This window comes from Sciurus vulgaris (genome assembly GCF_902686455.1).
Source record: "Sciurus vulgaris genome assembly, chromosome: 17".
NCBI classification, from domain to species: Eukaryota; Metazoa; Chordata; class Mammalia; order Rodentia; family Sciuridae; genus Sciurus; species Sciurus vulgaris.
The window spans coordinates 16,429,836-16,450,323 of record NC_136478.1 but is presented as its reverse complement, the minus strand read 5'-3'; the positions used below and the strand labels follow the sequence as shown (position 1 = coordinate 16,450,323).

Sequence of the window (20,488 nt, the reverse complement as noted above, 5' to 3'; positions counted from 1 at the left end):
AAAATCAGATTATTTCTAATAAAAAAACTGTGGAAAGAGAAAAAATCAGATTATTATTATCTTCCTCTTAGGAAGACAAATTTTACATTATTTTCCCTATTGAAGGGAACAAGATTTAGTAGTGAACATAACATAGAGATCCATTTGGGGTGTCTATGTTATGTTCCAGTGTAAAAAATTGTAAGCATCTGCTGGGCATGGTAGCGCATACTTGTAATCCCAGGAGATTGGGAGGCTAAGGCAGTAGAATCACAAGTTCAAAGCCAGCCTCAGCAATTCAACAAGACCCTGTCTCTAAATAAAATATAAAAAAGAGTTGGGGATGTGGCTCAGTGAGCTCAATGAGTACCCTGGGCTCAATCCCTGGTACGAAAAAAAAAAAAAAAGTAAGAATCTAAGAGAACCAACCAAGTTGATATTCAGCCTCCAGACATTGTGGAGTTACTGATAGACTACTAAAGAGGCTTAGAAAATTAAGATTCACTGATAAGAATAATTATTTCTACAATATTTTGCTTGACTTTCAGAGTCAGGTCATGTTTTTTGTTATGTTCAGTATGTAGTATAACATGAGTCTCTTCACTGGCAAGAATTTATTTCCCGCTCCTGGATTTAACTCCTGGCTCTGGTAGGAGAAGAGAGACCCAGTGGTAGATATTATAACACAGAACCAGCTTGGCAGGGTGGTGCACACCTGTAATCCTAGCAACTCGGGAGACTGAGGCAGGAGGATCACAAGATCCAGGCCAGATTCAGCTGTTTAGTGAGTTCCTGTCTCAAAATAAAAAATAAGGTGCTGAGGAGATAGCTCGGTCGGTACAGTGCTTGCCTTGCAAGTACAAGGCCCCTGGGTTCGATCCCCAGCACCCAAAAAATAAAATAAAATAAAATAAAATAAAATAAATAAAAATAAAAAGTGGCATGGTGGCACATACTTTTAGCAACTTGGGAGGCTGAGGCAGGAGGATCATGAGTTCAAAGCAAGCGTCAGCATCTTAGCCAGGCCCTAAGCAACTCAGTTGAGATCCATTCTCTAAAAAAATACATAAAAAGGACTGGGGATATTGCTCACTGGTTAAGCACCCCTAGGTTCAATTCCTAGTACAGGGGGCCAGGCGGGGAGAATGGGAATGTAGCTCAGTGGTAAAGCTACCCCTGTGTTCAATACTCAGAACCAAAACAAAACCACAGGACCAAAACCACTCAGGCCACTTGAGGATTATAAATGTATCCTTAAGATGTTCTGCCATGTCCAGATTACCTTCAGAAATCAAGAAAAAAAAAAAAAATGAAAAGTGGCTCTGAAGTTAACTCTTTAAGAGACAAGTGATTCATCAACTTGACATCTCCTTGAAACAGGCAGTGATGGTGAGCTAAAGAATCAGTGTTAAATACAGTTTATTTAAGCAGTCCCTGATCAAAGGTCTCATCTGAGGAGGGCCAAAAGTTTTGATGATGACAGGACTTTTCTTCTTTTTGGAGTGGGGGATGCTACTGAGGATTGAATCCAGGGTACTTTACCAGTGGGCTGCATCCCCAGCCCTTTTTATTTTTTATTTTGAGACACAGGGTGTTGCTAAGTTGTTTAGGGTCTCGCTAAATTTCTGAGGCTGACATCGAACTTAATGATCCTCCTGTCTCAGCCTCCCAAGTCGCTGGGATTACAGGCATATACCACTATGCCCAGCTAATAGGGCTTTTCTTGAAGATAATCTTTTGCTTTTTTTTTTTTTTTTTTTTTTCCAATGGATCCTTGATAATATGCATACACACTTGTTTTCCTACTCCCCCTGACCCCTCGCAGTACTGGGGATTGAACCCAGGGGTGTTCTCCACTGAGCTACATTCCAGCCCCTTTTATTTTTTGTTTTGAGAAGGTCCTCCTAAGGTTGGCCTTGAACTTATGATCCTCCTGCTTCTATTTCCCAAATCCCTGGGATTACATGCATGTGTCATCATACCCAACTTTTTCTTACATTTTTAAACCCTTACATAGATAACAGAGCTTTATACAGATAAATGAAGTGGTGGTACATTCGAAGCTGAAAAATACATTTCCTAAAATAAAAGAACTCTTACATCTGTGTTTTCCAAAATACAATATAGTAGAGCACGATCAGTATTTTTTTATTGGTTCTTTTTAGTTACACATGACAGTAGACTCTGTTTTGATATAATTATACAAACATGAAACATGATTCTAATTACGACCCCATTTTTGTGGATGTACACAATGGTGGGATTCACTGCTGTTTTTATATATGTATATGATCAGTATTTTTTTTTTTTTTTTTTGCAGTGCTGGGGATTAAACCCAAGCACTCTAACAACTGAGCTATATCCACCCATAATCAGTATTTTTTAAAAAATAAAATAGAAATTATCAGAGTTCATTGTACAAAATAATGTTATCTCAGAATATATTCCAAAATATATTGGAAAATAGAACATTTACTTGTGTTGTGTGTGTAGATTGTATTGAAATGTAAAATTTATTTCTTACTGCATGTTTTGATCAAAAGCATTTGAAAAATGTTGCTATTTAGATTATATAGACTGGAATTGGGATTGTGGCTCAGTGGTAAAGCACTTGCCTAGCATATACAGGGCACTGGGTTCAATCCTCAGCATAACATAAAAAATAAAATAAAGGTATAAAGACTTACTTCAAAGGAAGATTTTCTTCGCTAATAGTTGAAATAGGTAGCAGTAGTTTCTGTCTTTTACTTAGATGTTATTCATACATCAGATACACTGAAACTTTTATCATTTTGAACACATTACTATGTATTTAATTATAAGTAATACTCACTCACTATGGAACGGAGGAAACTATGTCATATCACTAGATCGTAACTTGCTGGGGGGAGCTTTTTCAAATAGACACACCACCTTACACCTCACAGTGAAGAATCCCTACCAGTGGGAAGGAACCTGATGGGGATGTTTTCTGTATCTCAAGTCTGGTTAGGAGAGGGAAACAAAATGGAGACCCACTATGTTAATACACCACTGAAGAAATTTTTACAGAGATATATTATTAGCTCTGATTCTAGATTTCACCATTGTAACAGGCAAAACTAGATGGTGGGAGACAACAATGGAGACCTGTCCTCATGGCTGTGACCGAGAAAGACTTGCTGCTTTATGATTGTATGCCATGGACAAGAGATGCCTGGGCATCACCGTGCCATAGCTACCCTCTTGTTGCTACAAGGTAAGATTAAAGACAAAAAAAAAAAAAAAAAAGAAAGAAAGAAAGAAAGAAAAAAAGAATCTAAATCTACTAACAAATTTTAATGTGAGTTCTGTTATCTTAGGTGCATAAGATAACATTTAAGTAGCTGAGATAGTTGATGTAGACAAAAAATTTTATAACCTATTTATTGTTTTACAGCTCCTAGCTCTGAATAAATTATTCCTGTCACTAGTATTTTTCTTTGCCCCTTTTAAATTGTTGAAGCAACTTCCTAACCACTCCCTTCAAGATTTGCTTAGTCATAGAGATAATAGGGTTTTTTCTTTATTTTATTGACTGTGAGTAGAAAACCACTGATATTGTAGAAGCCTTTTGACTGGGTGATGAAATCATTTAAAACTAAATGTGGTACCATGAATAAACCACACAATTTAACCAAAATATTTTCACTTCTCTTCCTAATATAAGAAACATATCATTTTGATTCCATCAAACATTGTTTTGACCTAAAGTAACAGAATGTTTTCAGCATGCCATATGTGGGGAGTTGGAAGAGAATTAGAATACAGAAATTTAGATTTGGGGGGCCAGGATGTCTTAAAGTATATAACTGTAAAACTAGAAAGCATATTCAAATTCACTTTTACTTGGACTTAAAAAAGGATCAAGTATTAGGCTCCGAATGTAGCTCCGTGGTAAAGTGCTTGCTTAGTGTGCGTGGTGAGACCCAGGGCTCAATCCCAGCATGGCCACGAAAAGAAGAAAAAAAAAAAGAACCAGGTGTTGAAATAACTCAAAAACCACACATTACCAAAGAGCTCCACAGAAAAGTGATAGTGAAAGAGCAAAATGATGGAACTGTCTGGTATATCCATAGGGAACAAAGTATTTCCTGCTTTGAGTAGAGATAAAGATTTGCATTACAAGACTTGGACTTTATATATAGAGTCTCCTTCAACTTGCCAAGTTCTTTTAACATGTATTGTTCTTTTTATGAAAATGTAATTTTCATGTAACTTTCCAGAAGTATCTCTATAATTTAGCTGGAACTCCTAGATCACAAAATAAAGATTAAGGATCTTTTGAGCCTCAGAATTAGAGGCATGCTCTCCTTAATGCCTTTAGGGCAAAAGAGACCTGCAGAAGACTGAATTTAACTATCAGTTTCTTTGCAGTTTATTTATACAAACTAAGTTATAATCTCATTGAAGTCAGGAACTATTACTTAGTCATTTTAGGACTTCCTATGATGCTTTGCATATAATAGGCTACCAATAAATCTTATTTAAGTTCTTATACTTAAATTGTAGTTACTTTTTCACAGTACATTGGGAACATGACAGGAATCCTACAAAAATATGTGGATATGTTTCAGTAGTTATAATTAGAGCAATTAAGTTCATATTTTCCAAAGATTTAGAACTTGTAAATATGACTCTGGAGATGTCTTAAGTTTAAATTTTGTGGAAGAATCTTACACTCTAGTTCTGATAAAACAAAGAGGGTAGCTTTAGGCTTTAACATCTTTTTTTCCTTTTTTATGGTACTTGGGGCCTTGCACACATGCTAGGAAAGTGCTCTACCACTGAGTTTCATCACCAGCCTTTCTTTTATTTTTTTATTTTTTTGATGGGAGGGTGGTGAAAGGGGATTGAACTCAGTAGTGCCTTACCGCTGAGCTACAGCCTCACCCTTTTTATATTTCATTTTGAGACAGGGTCTCACTAAGTTGCTTAAGGCCATACTACATTTCTGAGACTGGCCTTGTACTTGTGATCCTCCTGCCTCAAAGTCTGCATCCCTGGAAGGATGAAGCAGAAATTTCCCACATCCTGTAGATGAGTTAGAAACTACAATTCCACAAATAAATAATTTCTGGCCATAGGCTGGACAGGGTATAGATCACCTCAGCACTTTGGTACTAAAGAAGGAAATGGGGTGCTTGTGTTTATACTGTCAGTATGGTATTAAATTGCATCTAGGGAAATGATATAGACAAAATTTAAGAGCTAACACTATAAAGCTCATAGAAGAAAATATAGAAGTAGATCTTCATGACCTTGGATTAGGTAGAGCCTTCTTAGGTATAATACCAAAAGCACAAGTCGCAAGGGGAAAAAAATAAATTAGGCTTAACTTTTCTTCTTCAACTTTTTGTTTGTTTGTTTTTTATTTTGGGGCATGAACCCAGGGTCTCTTTATCACTGAGCTATATCTCCAGCCCTTTTTATTTTTTATTTTCAAATAGGGTCTCTCTAAGTTGCTTAGGCCCTTGCTGTTTCTGAGGCTAGTCTCAAACTTCCTCCTGGCTTGTTCTCCTGAGGTGCTGGGATTACAGGCATGTGCCCCTGAGCCTACCTAACCTTTGTTTTTCAACTGTTGCCATGAAAAAAGATGAAAATACAACTCACAGAATGGGAGTAAATATTTGAAGATTATGTTTCTGATCAGAGCTTGTATATAGAACATATAAGCAACCCTTACAACTCAATAATAAAAAGATAAATTACCCAATGAAAAGTGAGTATAGGGATGGGAATGTAGCTAGGTAGTAGAACACTTGCTTGACATATGTGAGGCCTTGTGTTCCATCCCTAGTGCCACAATTTTTAAAAAGTGGGAAAAGCCAGGTATGGTAGTGTTCGCCTATAGTCCCAGCTATTTTAGAGGGTCATTAGAGTCCATGAGTTTGAGACTAGCCTGGGTAATGGCAAGATCCTGTGTCATACACATACCAAAAAAAAAAAAAAGAATACACTTTTGTCTGAAAAGATATGCCAATTACCAATAAACACAGGAAAAAATGCTCAACATGATTAGCTATCAAGGAAATGCAAATCAAAACTAGTGAATTATCATTTCCTCTAAGATGTCTATAATTAAAAAGATAATAATATTAAGTTTAGGTGAATATGTGAAGAAAATGGAATCTTCGTACACTGTTGGTGGGAATGTAAAATGGTACAGTCTCTGTGGAAAATAGTCTGGCAGTTCTTAAAAAGGCTAAATAAACATAGAGTCACCACGACCCAGTAATTCCACTCTTACATTATATACCCAAGAGAAATGGAAACTTGTGTCCACACAGAAAATTATACACAAATATTCATAGCAGTATTATTCATAATAACCCCAAAATGGAAACACTCCAGTGTCTGTCAACTGATAAGTGGTTGTTTATCCAAAAATTTTGTTGGATAAACAAAATGTGGAAAAAAATGATATACCCATATAACAGAATATTATTTAGTGATAAAAAAAGTTCCGATAGATGCTACAACATGATGAACCTTGAAAATATAAAGCACCACATAGTATATCATTTCATTTATATGAAATATCCAGAATATGCAAATCTATGAAGACAGTTCATTAGTTGTTACTAGAATTAAGGAGGTAATATGCATAGGATTTAATTTTGGGATGATGAAAATCTGCTAAATCAGAATGTGGTGCTGGTTGTACAACCCTGAATACACTAAAGACCATTGAACATAAATGATGTGTGAATTATTCTCAATAAAGATATTAACAATTAAATTCCCCAAAAAAAGATTTAATGAAAGGAACTGAAACCAACCTACAATAAGACTGAATACTAATTCCTATTCTACCACCAATATTAGGTAATTGGGAGCCCTTTACTGAACCTTTTTTTTTTTTTTTTTTTTTTTTTTTTCCTGCGGTAACTGGGGATCGAACTCAGGGCCTTGTGTTTGCAAGGCAAGCACTCTACCAGCTGAGCTATCTTCCCAGCCCTGAACCTTCTGTACTACAGATTTTTCATTTGTTAAGTGGACCCTCAATAAAGGGTAGATATGGATGTTAAATGAGTGGTACCTGATACATTGTAACTGCTCAAGTGTTAGCTGTGTAATAATGATTTTTAGTATTCAATAAAAATTTTAATAGACCAGGTATGGGGGTCTATACTTGTAATCCCAGCTGTTCAGGTTACTGAGGCAGGAGGGTCACAAATTCTAAGCTAGCCTGGGTAATGTAGCAAGACTGTCTCAAAAACTTAAAAAGTTAGGACTGGGAATATGACTCAGTGGTAAAGTACCCCTGGGTTCAATCCCAAGTACCACCGAAAAAAAGAGAGAAGGCTGAATGTTCGTTTTCTATATTTCTATTTCCGATACTCTGTAACATGTTCTTACAAGCAAATAGGGAAAAGAGCATAAACATACCGGGAAGGAAAAGAAATTAAGGCTCTTGGCCATGCACCAAACTAAATAATCCCTGATAAGAATTAATTGTAGTTTGGGGGCTGGGGAGATAGCTCAGTCGGTAGAGTGCTTGCATTGCAAGCACAAGGCCCTGGGTTCGATCCCCAGCACTGCAAAAAAAAAAAAAAAAAAAAAAAAAAGAATTAATTGTAGTTTGGGACTGAGGATATAGTTCAATGGTAGGAGTATTTGCCACACACACAAAAAAATTAATTGTAGTTCAAAATATGATAACATTTTTACAGTGATGTAAATTAACATGAGTTACAGTTTATATCAGATTGCATACTTGGATTAGAGAGGTGTGTGTGTGTGTGTGTGTGTGTGTGTGTGTGTGTGTGTGTGTTAATAGCTACATTTCAGGCCATTGAGGAATTAAAACATAAAGTGAGAAATAAAGAGCATTTTCATTTTATACATTTCTTGACATTAAAACTAGATTTTTTTTTTTTTAAACTAGGAATTGAAACACTGAGCTACATTCCTAGCCCTTTTTATTTTTTATTTTGAGACAGGGCCTTACTAAGTTGCTGAGACTGGCTTTGAACTTGTGAGCCTCCTGCCTCAGCCTCCTGAGTCATTGGAATTACAAGCATGCACCACCATGCCTGGCAGAAACTTTTTTTTTTTTAATTAAATATTGAAGAGGTTAAAGCCAGATACATGATGCAAGTAGAAAAACATTGATTTCATAAGTGCTGTGGATTTTGTAATATTTTCCTGTAAGCTTTCTTTGGAAGAGAAAAAGTGCTCAAAGAGTGACTATTTTACAGTATAGAAAATTGGGTTAGTGTTGTGCTAATGGAGCAAAGGCTGCTAAAATGCCTTTACATGAGCTCATCTGGCCTCCCCATAAGAGGGGACTTTTGGCAATGTATCTAACCAACTTCTGCTTAACAAGAGTCCAGCAGCTGGTTTGAATTAGATTCCCTGTCCAAAATATTTCATAATCAAATCTGTAGGAAAAAATTATTCTAGACTATTTTATAATGTCTAACTTGAGATTAGCAATCAAACTGAACATGGTAGAATACCCCTGTCACCCACACCCAGCCCCCAGAGAACACTTCTGACTCACACTGAAGTATGATCTACTGTTGTCTTAAGGAAAAGCTCGAGAAGTGAACTGAACTTGATGTTTTCCTTATGGATGACTATTTTTTAATTGGAAGAGCTTGGGTATTTATCAGATACTTTTTCTAAAATGACCAAAATGAGGCTGACATGAAAACAGTGATAAAATTCTAGCTTTCAAAAACAATTGGACAGGGCTGGGGATATAGCTCAGTTGATAGAGTGCTTGCCTTGCATGCATAAGGCCCTGGGTTCAATCCCGAGCAACAACAACAATAACCAAAAAAAAAAAAAAAAAAACAATTCTGGAACTACTCTGGATCGGATACCTTCTATAAATAAAATGGTGTGATATTTGTCTTTACGCATTTCATTTAACATAATGTCCTTGAGGTTCATCCATGTGAGAGACTCATGTGAGAGACTTCACAGGATTTCCCTTTTTTCTTTCTTTTGGGGTGGGTATTGGGAATTGAAGTCAGGGTGCTTTACCACTGAGCCACATCTCCAGAACTTTTTATTTTTTATTTTAAAACAGCGTCTCACTAAGTTGCTACGGCCTTGCCTTGCTAAATTATGGAGACTGACCTTAAACTTGTAATCCTCCTGCCTTAGGCTACCAAGTTGCTAGGATTACAGGCATGTGCCACTGCACCCAGCTCTATGGGTATTTTCTTTATGAAGACAGTATCTTGTTTTCAGATGTCAATCACTAGGGGTCATTCTATGAGAAAACAGAAATAGTATCTACTATCTTGCTTTGAAATGTACTTATCCAAAAACTGCTGGTGGCTTTTAAAAGTTTCTGCTTATCAATGAGCATCAATTCCTGACATTCATTCTGTAATGCTCTGTTTTGGTCCTAGGTTGGTTCATTCTGGCACTGGATGTCGATCACCTTCCCTGGGATCTGATCTTACATTTGCCACCAGGACAGGCTCTCGGCAGGGCGTTGAGATGCATCTCTTCAGAGTGGAGACACATCGGGATCTATCAACCTGGACCAGGATACTGGTTCAGGGTTGCCATGCTGCTGCTGAACTGATCAAGGAAATCTCTCTAGGTAGAGATGCTGACTTTTTTTTCTTGGTACCAGTATTGAACTGAGGGTGCTCTACCATTGACTATATCCCCAGTATTTTTTGTGTGTGTGTGTGTGTGTGTGACAGATCCTCACTAAGTTGTGGAGGCTGACCTGTCAATTTAAATTCTCCTGCCTCAAGCCTCCCAAGTCACTGGGATTACATGTGTGCACTACTACACCCAGCAGGATACTGATAGTTCATTTCCAATAGTAACTAAATGGAACTGTTAAGCTTCATTTTAAAGTACAACCATTGTCATTTGTGCCAGACTATAAAATGTGCTAAAATGTGGCAGTTAAAAATGGCGATGATGGAAAGAAACCTGGTGTCTGTGTATCACAAGCGGTTTTCCTAGGCCTGGCACATGGCTCTAAGCACATTCATAACACCCTAAGTTCAATATGGCATTTTTCTTGCCTATCATGTTCATCTATATTTAGTAGTTTAAGGACTCACTAAGTATTAAATGCATTGAATCTCTAGTTAAGAAGTTTGGAATCTGAGTTATCAATAAACACTCTTAAGTATGGGTATCTGGCAAACTCATGACTACAGAAAAAAGTAAAGTATTTGTCCAGGAATAGTGGCACATGCTTATAATCCCAGTTACTCAGTAGGCCAAGACAGGAGGATTGCAAGTTTGAGGCCAACCTCAGCAATTTAGCAAGGTCCTAAGCAACTAAGCAAGACCTTGTCTCAAAATAAAAAATAAAAACTGGGCACAGTGATGCGCACCTGTAATCCCAGCAGCTAGGGAGGCTGGGGCAGGAGGATCACTCGTTCAAATGCAGCTTCAGCAATTTCACGAAGCCCTAGGCAACTTAGCAAGACCCTGTCTCAAAACTTAAAATAAAGGGCAGGGGTTGTGGCTTGGTGGTTAAGTGCCCCTGGGTTCATTACCCAGTACAAAAATGAAATTAAATAAATAGAGCTAGGGTTGTCACTCAGTGATAAAGTTCCTCTGGATTCAATCCCCAGTACCAAAATAGTTAAACAAAAAGGACTCCGTGGTAGAGTTCCCCTATATTCAATCTCCAGTACTGTCAATGCTAATAATAATAAAGAATTTGGAATAGGAATTTCTCTTCAAAGGGTTAAAAATATGTGCTCAATACTTACTCAAATTAAGCACTTAAAAGAAAATAAAGTTGATGTCACTTTCCATTATAAAAGTGCCCTCTTGTGGCCAGTGTTTATCAGGCTCTGAATTTGGGGTATTGTTTCATATATACTACAATTACAGTATGCATACATATAGATGTCCCAGATTGTTTTTTATTTAACAGAAACTAGGGTCAATGTGACTGGAGCTTGAACTGGGGTCTTTTCTGACCCTAAGCCCAGTACTTCGGCCCATGCATTTCCCTCTCATGATGATGTGTTTTTATGACCATATTAGATAACTAATGGACAGTGTCAGTCTTTCTTACGTCTTTAGATCAGCAAGTATTTACTGCCTTTTTAATATTTACCAAGTGTTTGCTTTATAATAAGAAAAGTAAAAATAAATAAGAACTGGGGAACAGTAGGCACACACCTATAATCCCAGCAACTGGGAAGTGGGAGAGAGGAGAATGTCAAGTTGGAGGCCAACCTTGGCAACTTAGCAAGACACTGTCTCAAAATAAAAAATAAAAAGAGCTAAAGATATAATCCAGTGGTAGAGGGCTCTGGATTTAGTCCCTAATACCAGGAAGAAGAAAAAAGATTAGCATAATAATCAGCAATTGTTACTAACACCAAGTGTTCATGCCATGTATCAGCATTCCCCATCCTTGATTGTACCATAGAAATGCCTAGAGAGCTTTTTAATGTCAGTGGCCAAGGTCTGTCTCCATAGCATAGAGTCTTATTCACTTGGCTAGGGCATTAAAAGTCTCACAGATTATTTTAACGTCCAACTAGGATTGGGAACCACTGCTATAGATTTTAGATGAAAACCAATATGGCCAGACAGTGGCACAGGCCTTTTATCTCAGCAACTTGGGATCACAACTTGCTGAAGATCACAAGTATGAGGCCATGCTCAGCAATTTAACAAGACAGTATCTCAAAATTTTAAAAATAAAAATAAAAAGACTGGGGATGTAGTTCAGTGGTAAAGTGCTCCTGGGTTCAATTCCAAGTACCAAAAAGAAAACCGATATGTTTTCTTTGTTAATTAAAAATAAATGAAGGGGGCTGGGGAGATAGCTCAGCTGGTAGAGTGCTTGCCTTGCAAACACAAGGCCCTGGGTTCAATCCCCAGTACCGCAAAAAAATAAATAAATAAATAAATAAATAAATGAAGGGCTAGAGTTATGGCTCAGCGGTAGAGCGCCTCTCTGGCATGTGTGAGTTACTGGGTTCAATCCTCAGCACCACATAAAAATAAATAAATAAAATAAAGGTATTATGTCCATCTACAACTAAAAACAATTTTTAAAAATAAAAAGTAAATGAATACTTACAACTCTGGATAGACAAAAATTTGTTGAGTTGTACGCTTCAAATGATGAATTGGTTGTATGATATGTGAATTGTATCTCAATAAAACCATTATTTGGAAAACTAGTTTAATAACTTAAGTTTTCAAGGTGAAGTCAGATTTTTGAAGTATAGCTTATTTATGCCTCTGGGAAATGCTCATTGCAGACCTTTTTAAAATGATTGGTCTTGATTGACTTATTTCACCATTTGCTGAAGTTTGAGAGTTCAGTCTCTTTCGGGGCTACAGTTTTTTTTTCCCCACAGGCAACCTTGGAGCAATTTTTTTTTTTTTTTTTTTTTTTTTTTTTGGTGGTACCAGGGATTGAACTCAGGGTCACTCAACCAGTCCTATTTTGTATTTTATTTAGAGACAGGCTCTCACTGAGTTGCTTAGTACTCATCATTGCTGAGGCTGGCTTTGAACTTGAGATCCTCCTGACTCAATCTCCTGAGCCACTGTGTCAGAGCAATTTTTTGAGCGTTCAGCTCACCTCCCAATGGACCCATTGCAAAAATTTAACCCAACCTTGATGTAGGAGTCTTTTCTGATATCTGAAAATGAAGAAATTTCCCAGAGATTCAATAGACTCTCAAGCAGTCAGAAATGCTAATGCTAATAAAGCAACTTCATAATTTGACTCTGAATCCTCTTGCTAAATGCCCTTCCCTTCTGCCAGAAGGTCTACCCCAACCACAGGACAGATGTGAGAGAATCTTATGGGAGGTCAGAAGTGGCTTTCCCTACAGGTGGTAAAGAGTTCAAACATTGTTATCAACACGGAAAGAACACGTGGCAAAGTGGAGATATCTCCTAAGTGTAAGATTTTCCCAGCTTGAAAGAGAACAATAGAGACTGGGGTTGTAGCTCAGAAGTAGAGCGCTTGCCTCACACGCATGAGGCACTGGGTTCCATCCTCAGCACCTCATAAAAATAAATAAATAAAGTTATTTTGTTCATCTACAACCAGAAAAGAAAAGAAAAGAACAACAAACTTAAGGGAATTCAGAGTGAACCACGAAGCAAACCATTCAAATGTACCTGCAGTTACTGCATATATCATAGATGGGATCCTTCTGAGAATGCTAGAATAGGGAATGATTATAACACAGAGTCAATATAAGCATAAATTGTATTTTGTTCTTCATGATGATAATTTTAGGCATGCTTTTCTATGCTTAGACTGTGTACCAATGATTTTTTATAGCTTTTTTTTTTTTTTTTTTTTTGCGGTGCTGGGGATCAAACCCAGGGCCTTGTGCTTGCAAGGCAAGCACTCTACCGACTGAGCTATCTCTCCAGCCCTTTTTATAGTTTATGAACGAGTTCTGTGATATCTTTTTTTGCATCCCTTTCTACATTTTTGTTTATTTGTTTGTTTTTGGTGTTGGGGATTTCTTCATGCCTTAAAGCCAGTAATTTATAAGGAATCTGTGCAGTTAAAATGTACATAAATTACTTCAATATACTGCAGTTTTACTTTTCTCTTTGACCCCAAGAAGTACCAATAGGTCTCAAGTCTTCCTATGGATTGTAGAAACCTGAAATCCATGAAATAAAACTCAGAGATGTGAAGAGAATATTAGGTAGTTTGATTAGAGTAGATAATTAGATTTTCTGGTTTTCAAAAATTTGAGTTGCAATAAAAGGAAATGTTGATGTACTAGTTTAATTTTCAGTAACAAATAGAAGAGAAAGAAAAGATTGATATTAGATGAATGATTCCTGGGTCTATGTGGTTCATCTACACAGGCCTTTCTCTTCCACCTTCTCACTCCATCCCTGATCAGCACCTTGTTCCTGACCTCCTACCCCAGCTTTCTGATAGGTATTGAAGTAGGTATAGCGATGAGCCGACTCTCAAAGAGTTAAAGATGTTAGTTTTTGAAGTCCTCAAAGTTTATTATTTTAATTTTTAGATGAGTTAAAATATCTATTAACTAATACAGTACACATTTATCAAAATGGCCATTATTATAATTTTCATTATTATTTAAGATATAGCTGAATTGCACCTATCTTTAAGCCTTTTCTAGTTCCCATTACTCTCTTCCCCTCTCAGCTCTTCCATAGCATTTTGTGCATCTCTCTTGTAGCTCTTACTTCATTATATGGTGCCCATGTTAACTTTCCTTTCTTGCTTGTCTGAACAGAAGCCAGCTCTTTTACTCAGTTCTGTCTCCTAGCACCTAACATAGTGCTACCCAACACAGAGCACAAAAAAATTTTTTCACTAGTGCATATTGGTTTTGATTACCAGTCTGTCTTCCCTTCTGCCCTGTGAGAGTAGGGATTTGAAATATGAATGAATTAATTAATGGCTGTGAAAATTAGTAAAGACATAATTCACAATTCCATTGGACTGGGTTTTTTTTGTGTGTGTGTGTGGTGCTGGGGATTGAACCCAGGGCCTTGTGCATGCAAGGCAAGCACTCTACCAACTGAGCTACATCCCCAGCCCTGGACTGTTAGTCTTGACATATATTTTCTATTTATTTTATGTCCAGGCTAATGAAGTTGCTTTCCTTATCTTCAGTTCTGTCCACCAGCTTCACTCCAAATTGTACTCAACGAAAGGAACACAGCACCTACTGCTGAGCACTGTTTTGCTTACCTCCCTCCCTTGATTATCTCAACAAGAGTAGTCTTTTTCCTCCTTTAAACTTTAATATCTGATATCTGGTGATTGTCCTATTATTTGTCTTTTTATATTTCTGGTATCCCCATTAAGCAAAATCAGTATTTTGAGTTTTTTACTGAGTTACCTATAAGTTGGGGTGGATGGTAGATTGAATTAAGATATCAGGATGAGTATAATAAGCCAATTGCAACAGCTCAGACTTTGGTTCCTGTCTCATCATAGTGGGTGCCTGCCCTCCAGGGACACACAGTTGTTAGAGTCAAAGGCTTCTTTCCTTGTGGTTCATTACTCCTACAAGATAGTCTTTACATCCCCTTTTAAAGGTTGAGGTAATCATAAACAATATTTTAAAGTAACACACACATGCACACTTTCCTTTCCTTCCTTTCTGAGGGGAAACAATTCAAAATAGAATATGGATGAAATCTCTTGCACAACAACCTTATTGTGGAGTTAACAGATTGCCTTCCCTAGCTGTGATCATGTGATCTGACTCCATGCCTACACTGCACTTTCTCCAGCCAGAAATGAAAGGTCCTGGGCAATCCTTTTTTCTTTGAACTTTTGTTTTATAGACTAAAACTGTTCCTCTTTTCTCTTTAGTCCTCCGTACTCTTGATTATCCTGTAGCTTTAGGGATTTTAATAGGACTGTATCCTGATTGCCTTGAATGTTGTCCAGCTCTTCCTCCAAACCCCTCATCCATTCAAAGTCCATTGTCTAAAACTTTTGAGTAATGCCAAGAACACTTTCAATATTTATCTGTTCTCCTTTCCTCCAGTTTCTTAAACATACCAGCTGCCTTGATTCACTGAATGTTTTTGCATATCCAGTGGAAGAATATAATGAACTCGTGGGGCTGGGGTTGTGGCTCAGTAGTAGAGCACTTGCCTGGCAAGTGTAAGGCATTGGGAAGGCATTGGGTTCAATTCTTAGCACCACGTACATACACACATACATGCATATATAAAACTTTGTCCACCTACAACTAAAAAATATTTTTTTAAAAAGGATATATTGGACTTATATGGTGACTTGCTTGTTTAAGAGCCATTCTTTCTGGTTAAAGTGATCAAACAAAGATCAGTTCTGATCCTTAAATGTTTTTAAGTTCAGTTTAAGCTGTGCTAATTCCCAAGTCTCAGAGTCTTACTTGTAGCCCCTGCATTAATAATCTCTTCTCAAAGTCTTCTCTAAACAGACTTCAGCAGTCTTGATAGAAGGTATTTGCTAGTTTTGATGATCAAAGTTTTTTGTGTCCTGTCAATTTAGATGTAACCTTTGAGTTTTATCTTTGAAAGGACAACAGGACTTTCAACTGAGCATAACCTTTCCCTTTGATGAACATTATCTCCTTCCCAAATACCAACTGAATCATGTTATTGCCCCTAAAAGACATCTCTGCCTTTGCTCTTTTCTCTTTCTCACTTACTTGAATCCTTCTTAATCCTCTCTACCCATCCAGTTTTATCTATAGCGCCCATCTCTTCCAGGAAACCTTTCCTTGACTGACCTTACTTAGTTTGGTGTTTAGTCACATTCTGTACATTCTCTCTTACACAGTAAGGGATTTCATGACATGCTTTTGTTTTTATGAACTGGTTGAGAATGGGGATTGTGCCTCTTTTTTTTTTTTTTTTTTTTTTTGGACTGGGGATTGAACCCAGGGATGCTTTACCACCAAGATACATCTGTAGCTCTTTTTACTTTTTATTTTGAGAAAGGGCCTTGCTAAATTGCTGAGGCTGGCCTTGAACCTGTGATCCTCCTGCCTCAGCCCCCCAAATCACTGGGGTTACAGGCATGCCCCACAACACCCACCTCTTACTTCTTCAGTACCACACACACCTACACAGTTTATAAAATCTTGCCAGTACAAGTGACTAATTGATATTCAGTTGATATGCAGTTTTAGGATAGGCAACATATATTCTCAAGAAAAGATTCTTGACTAGGTGCAGTGGTGCACTCCTGTAATCCCAGAGACTGTAGAGGCTGAGGCAGTAGGATCACAGGTTTACAAGTCTGAAGCCAGCCTGGGCAACTTAGTGAGACCCTGTGTCAAATTTTAAAAAGGGCTAGGGATATAGCACAGTGGTAAAGCACCCCTGAGTTTAATCCTCAGTACCAAGAAGGGAAGGGCAGAAGGAAAGAAGGAAAGATTCTTTTTCCTTTTTCAAAGACAGAAGAATCCTTTTCCACTTGACAACTAAAGTAGAGACTCTACTAATTTTTCTTCTTTTCTTTTTTCTTGTCTTTGACAGGCTGTACATTAAATGGCCAAGAGGTAAGATTCACTGTCCACTATGAAAATGGGTTCACTATCTCCAGGGAAAATGGAGGCACCAGCACCATATTATACCGCTACCCATTTGAACGACTGAAAATGTCCGCTGATGATGGCATCAGAAATCTCTATTTGGATTTTGGTGGTCCTGAGGGAGAATTGGTAAGAGTGTTGATGAAAAACAGTATATTATAATAGATCTTCTTCTTCTTTCTCAGTGTTTCTTATATAGAAAACCATGGCCTGACTTTCCATTTGAAGCCAGGAAATTTTTCTTCAGTTTTCAAGATAGCATTAGGTTTGGGATTTGTTACTTGTTTGTTTGTACTAGAGATTTAACCCAGAGTGCTTTAACCCAACCCTTTTTATTTTTTATTTTATTGTTTGTTTGAATTTTTATATTTTGGTACCAGGATTTGAACCCAGGGACACTTAACCACTAAACCACATCCTCAGCCCTTTTTATTTTTTATTTTGAGATAGGATCTTGCTAAATTGCTGATGCTGGTCTTGTACTTGAGATCTTTCTGTCTCAGACTCCCAGGTTGCTGAGATTACAGACAGCTGGGTTTGGCTTTTTGTTGTTTTTTTTTTTTCCATTAGAAAACGCTTCTCTTGGGCTGGGGATATAGCTCAGTTGGTAGAGTGCTTGCCTAGCATGCACAAGGCCCTGGGTTCAATCCCCAGCACCACACACACACACAAAAAAAGAAAATGCTTCTCTTTTTTAAAAGTTTTGTTTAAATGTGAAAAAGACAAGAAATAACCATTTTAAGAAACAGGTCTTTATCATAATAAGTAATTCTATCCATTACTGTAATTAGCAGTTTTTTGGGATAAAAACTGAGTAATATCTTTATTATTTGTGTGTGTAGTGCTGGGATCAAATCCAGAGCTTCATTCATGCTAGGTAAGTACTCTACCACTAAGCTACATCCCCAGCCCAAGAACTGAATAATAAAGTGGCTCAGTTGCTACAGAAGCCTGCTGATCAGGAAAAAAAAAACTTCTCAGCCGGGTGTGGTGGTGCACACCTGTAATCCCAGCAGCTCAAGAGGCTGAGGCAGGAGGATCTGCAGTTCAAAGTCAGCCTCAGCTGAAGCAAGGTGCTAAGCAACTCAGTGAGACCCTTTCTGTAAATAAAATACAAAATAGGGCAGGGATGCGGCTCAGTGGTCGAGTGCCCCTGAATTCAAACCCCAGTACCCAGAAAAATAGAAAAAAAGAAAAGAAACTTTTCCACACAACTATCATCTTTCTCGATCTCCTTGTGCTTTAAAAGAAATCAGGAAGTCATGATTCCTCTTAAAGGGACTAGAAAGATATGTCAAATGTACTTCAGAAATTATAAATTTTAATAAAGGAGTAAAGTAATATCTTTGTGTATATTTATCAAAATTGAACTAGTAGTATAAGTCTTCTCATACATGGAATCCTATGTCCCCTGACACAGTCACAGTAGGTTGTGAATTTGGAAACATTGAATCTGGAAATTTTAGAACTAAAAGAGATCTTAAAGGTAATATAGTTCTACTTCCAAATGAAAAACTATGGCTGGAAATCTTTTTTTTTTTAAGTTATCAGTGTACCTTTATTTATTTATATGTGATGCTGAGAATTAAATCCAGTACTTCACACATACTAGGCAAGTGCTCTACCACTGAGCCACAACCCCGGACCCATGGCTGGAAATCTTAAATGATGAAACCAAGACTATCAGTGGAAGAGCATGTGCTTACCAGGTGCATAGTCATGAGTTTGATCCCCAGCACTTTTTTGAGGGGGAGAGGACACTGAGGATTGAACCCAGAGGCTCTTTACCATTGAGCCATATCCCCAGCCCTTTTTATTTTTTATTTTGAGACAAGGTCTCACTAAGTTGCTAAGACTGGTTTTGAACTTGTGATCCTCCTTTCTCAGCCTCCCAAGTCACCGGAATTATAGCCATTCTTCACTGCACCCAGACCCAGCACTTCAAAAACAAACAAACAAACAAACAAAAAAGTAAACATGGTGGTTCAGGCCTATAATTCTAGCTACTCAGGAGGCTAAAGCAGAATAATTGCAAATTCAAGCCTGGTCTGGGGAAATTTAGCAATACCCTGCCTCAAAATAAAAAATAAAAAGGGTTAGGGATATAGCTCAGTGCTAGAGCAACCCTGGTTCAATTCCCAGTACTAGGGGAAGAGAAATTATGACATGAAATAACCTTTCTTCATAGTACATTTTTTGTTTGTTATTTTAGGTTCCCAAGAGTTTCCATTACTCTGGCACATTCTTTAAGTTCCTTTTATTCTGTGTGTGTGTGTTGTGTGTGCACACATGCTGGAAATTGGACCAATTTCTTGAACATGCCAGATATCACTGAGCAATACCCCAGCCCTTCCAAGTTCTTTTTGAAAACTAGAATATCACATGGAGGTGGTGCACATCTATAATCCTAGCAACTCAGGAGACTGAGACAGGAGGAACACAAGTTTAAGGTTAACCTTGGCAATTTAGCAAGAACCTATTCTCAAAACAGGGCTTTAAAAAGGACTGGGGATATAATTCAATGCAAAACACTCCTGGGTTTAATCTCTAGTGTTGGGAGCAAGAGGGAGGAGTAGAATGAGAAGAATATCACATCTAAATTTGTTCATTTTATTATTTTTCTATTAAAGTACATATATATGATAATTAATGTCTTTTCTCCATAGACGGTGGACCTGCACTCTTGTCCAAAGCCGATTGTTTTTGTGTTGCACACGTTCTTGTCGGCCAAAGTCACTCGCATGGGACTGCTTGTATGAGCAGCAAAAAGGAAAGAACCTTGACTGTCACAAGAAGTATTTTCTCCTCCAAAAAGAAAAAAAAAGCACAAAAAGAAAGCTCTTTGCTCTCTCTACTCCAGCACAGTGCCTTCCCAAAGACCTGCAAATCACTGCGGAACCATATTGGGTTTAAAGAAGAGCCTACTTTGGTCAGAAATTCAAGGACTCTAATAAGCTCCAAAATGAAGCTGTTGTCATTTCATTTTATAATATGGTTTAGAAGTAATTAGGTTTATTTTTCATGTTAAAAAAGGGTGGCTCTGTGTTTTTCTTTTTTTGGACATAATCAACTAACCAAGAGCTGCTGTTTTATTTTGTTTTGTTTTGTTTTTTCCTGTAAAATTTGTTTTTAGGCTTAGCCTTGGTGTCTTGTTAGGATGGTTATCCCTTCCCAGGTGCTAGTATGCAGCAGCTATTGCTTCTTGGTCATTCCAGATGTTGGATGTTTTGTAGTGTACTGCCTTAGCTTACTCTTTTAACTTTAGGAAGTCTCTGAGTTGCATCACCAAAGGGTTCTTTCATCTGTGCTGGCTCTTGCCCCACCTGCCCATCACTACCCACCTTATCACCAGCTTTCCCACTCATAAGTGCTAACTTTAGGGCTCAGAACTTGCAAATTTGATTAGCCTTGCTTTCTATTCCTTTTCTGGTGGTAACCAAACTGAAAAGCAAGTTGGATACCACTTATTTGGA

General features: G+C 37.6%; 1 protein-coding gene across 1 annotated transcript in view; it reads left to right on the top strand.

Moving 5' to 3' along the window:
- SNTB2 (syntrophin beta 2) overlaps positions 1-19,848 on the top strand; it is an 89,263-nt gene extending 69,415 nt beyond the window's left edge. Inside the window, exons 4-7 of the mRNA XM_079116878.1 lie at positions 3,075-3,217; positions 9,369-9,565; positions 16,960-17,144; positions 19,682-19,848. Of these exons, the coding sequence (XP_078973004.1) occupies positions 3,075-3,217; positions 9,369-9,565; positions 16,960-17,144; positions 19,682-19,774 (618 nt within the window). The 3' untranslated portion in view covers positions 19,775-19,848. The remainder of the gene's footprint in view (positions 1-3,074; positions 3,218-9,368; positions 9,566-16,959; positions 17,145-19,681) is intronic.
- Positions 19,849-20,488: the final 640 nt, after the last annotated feature.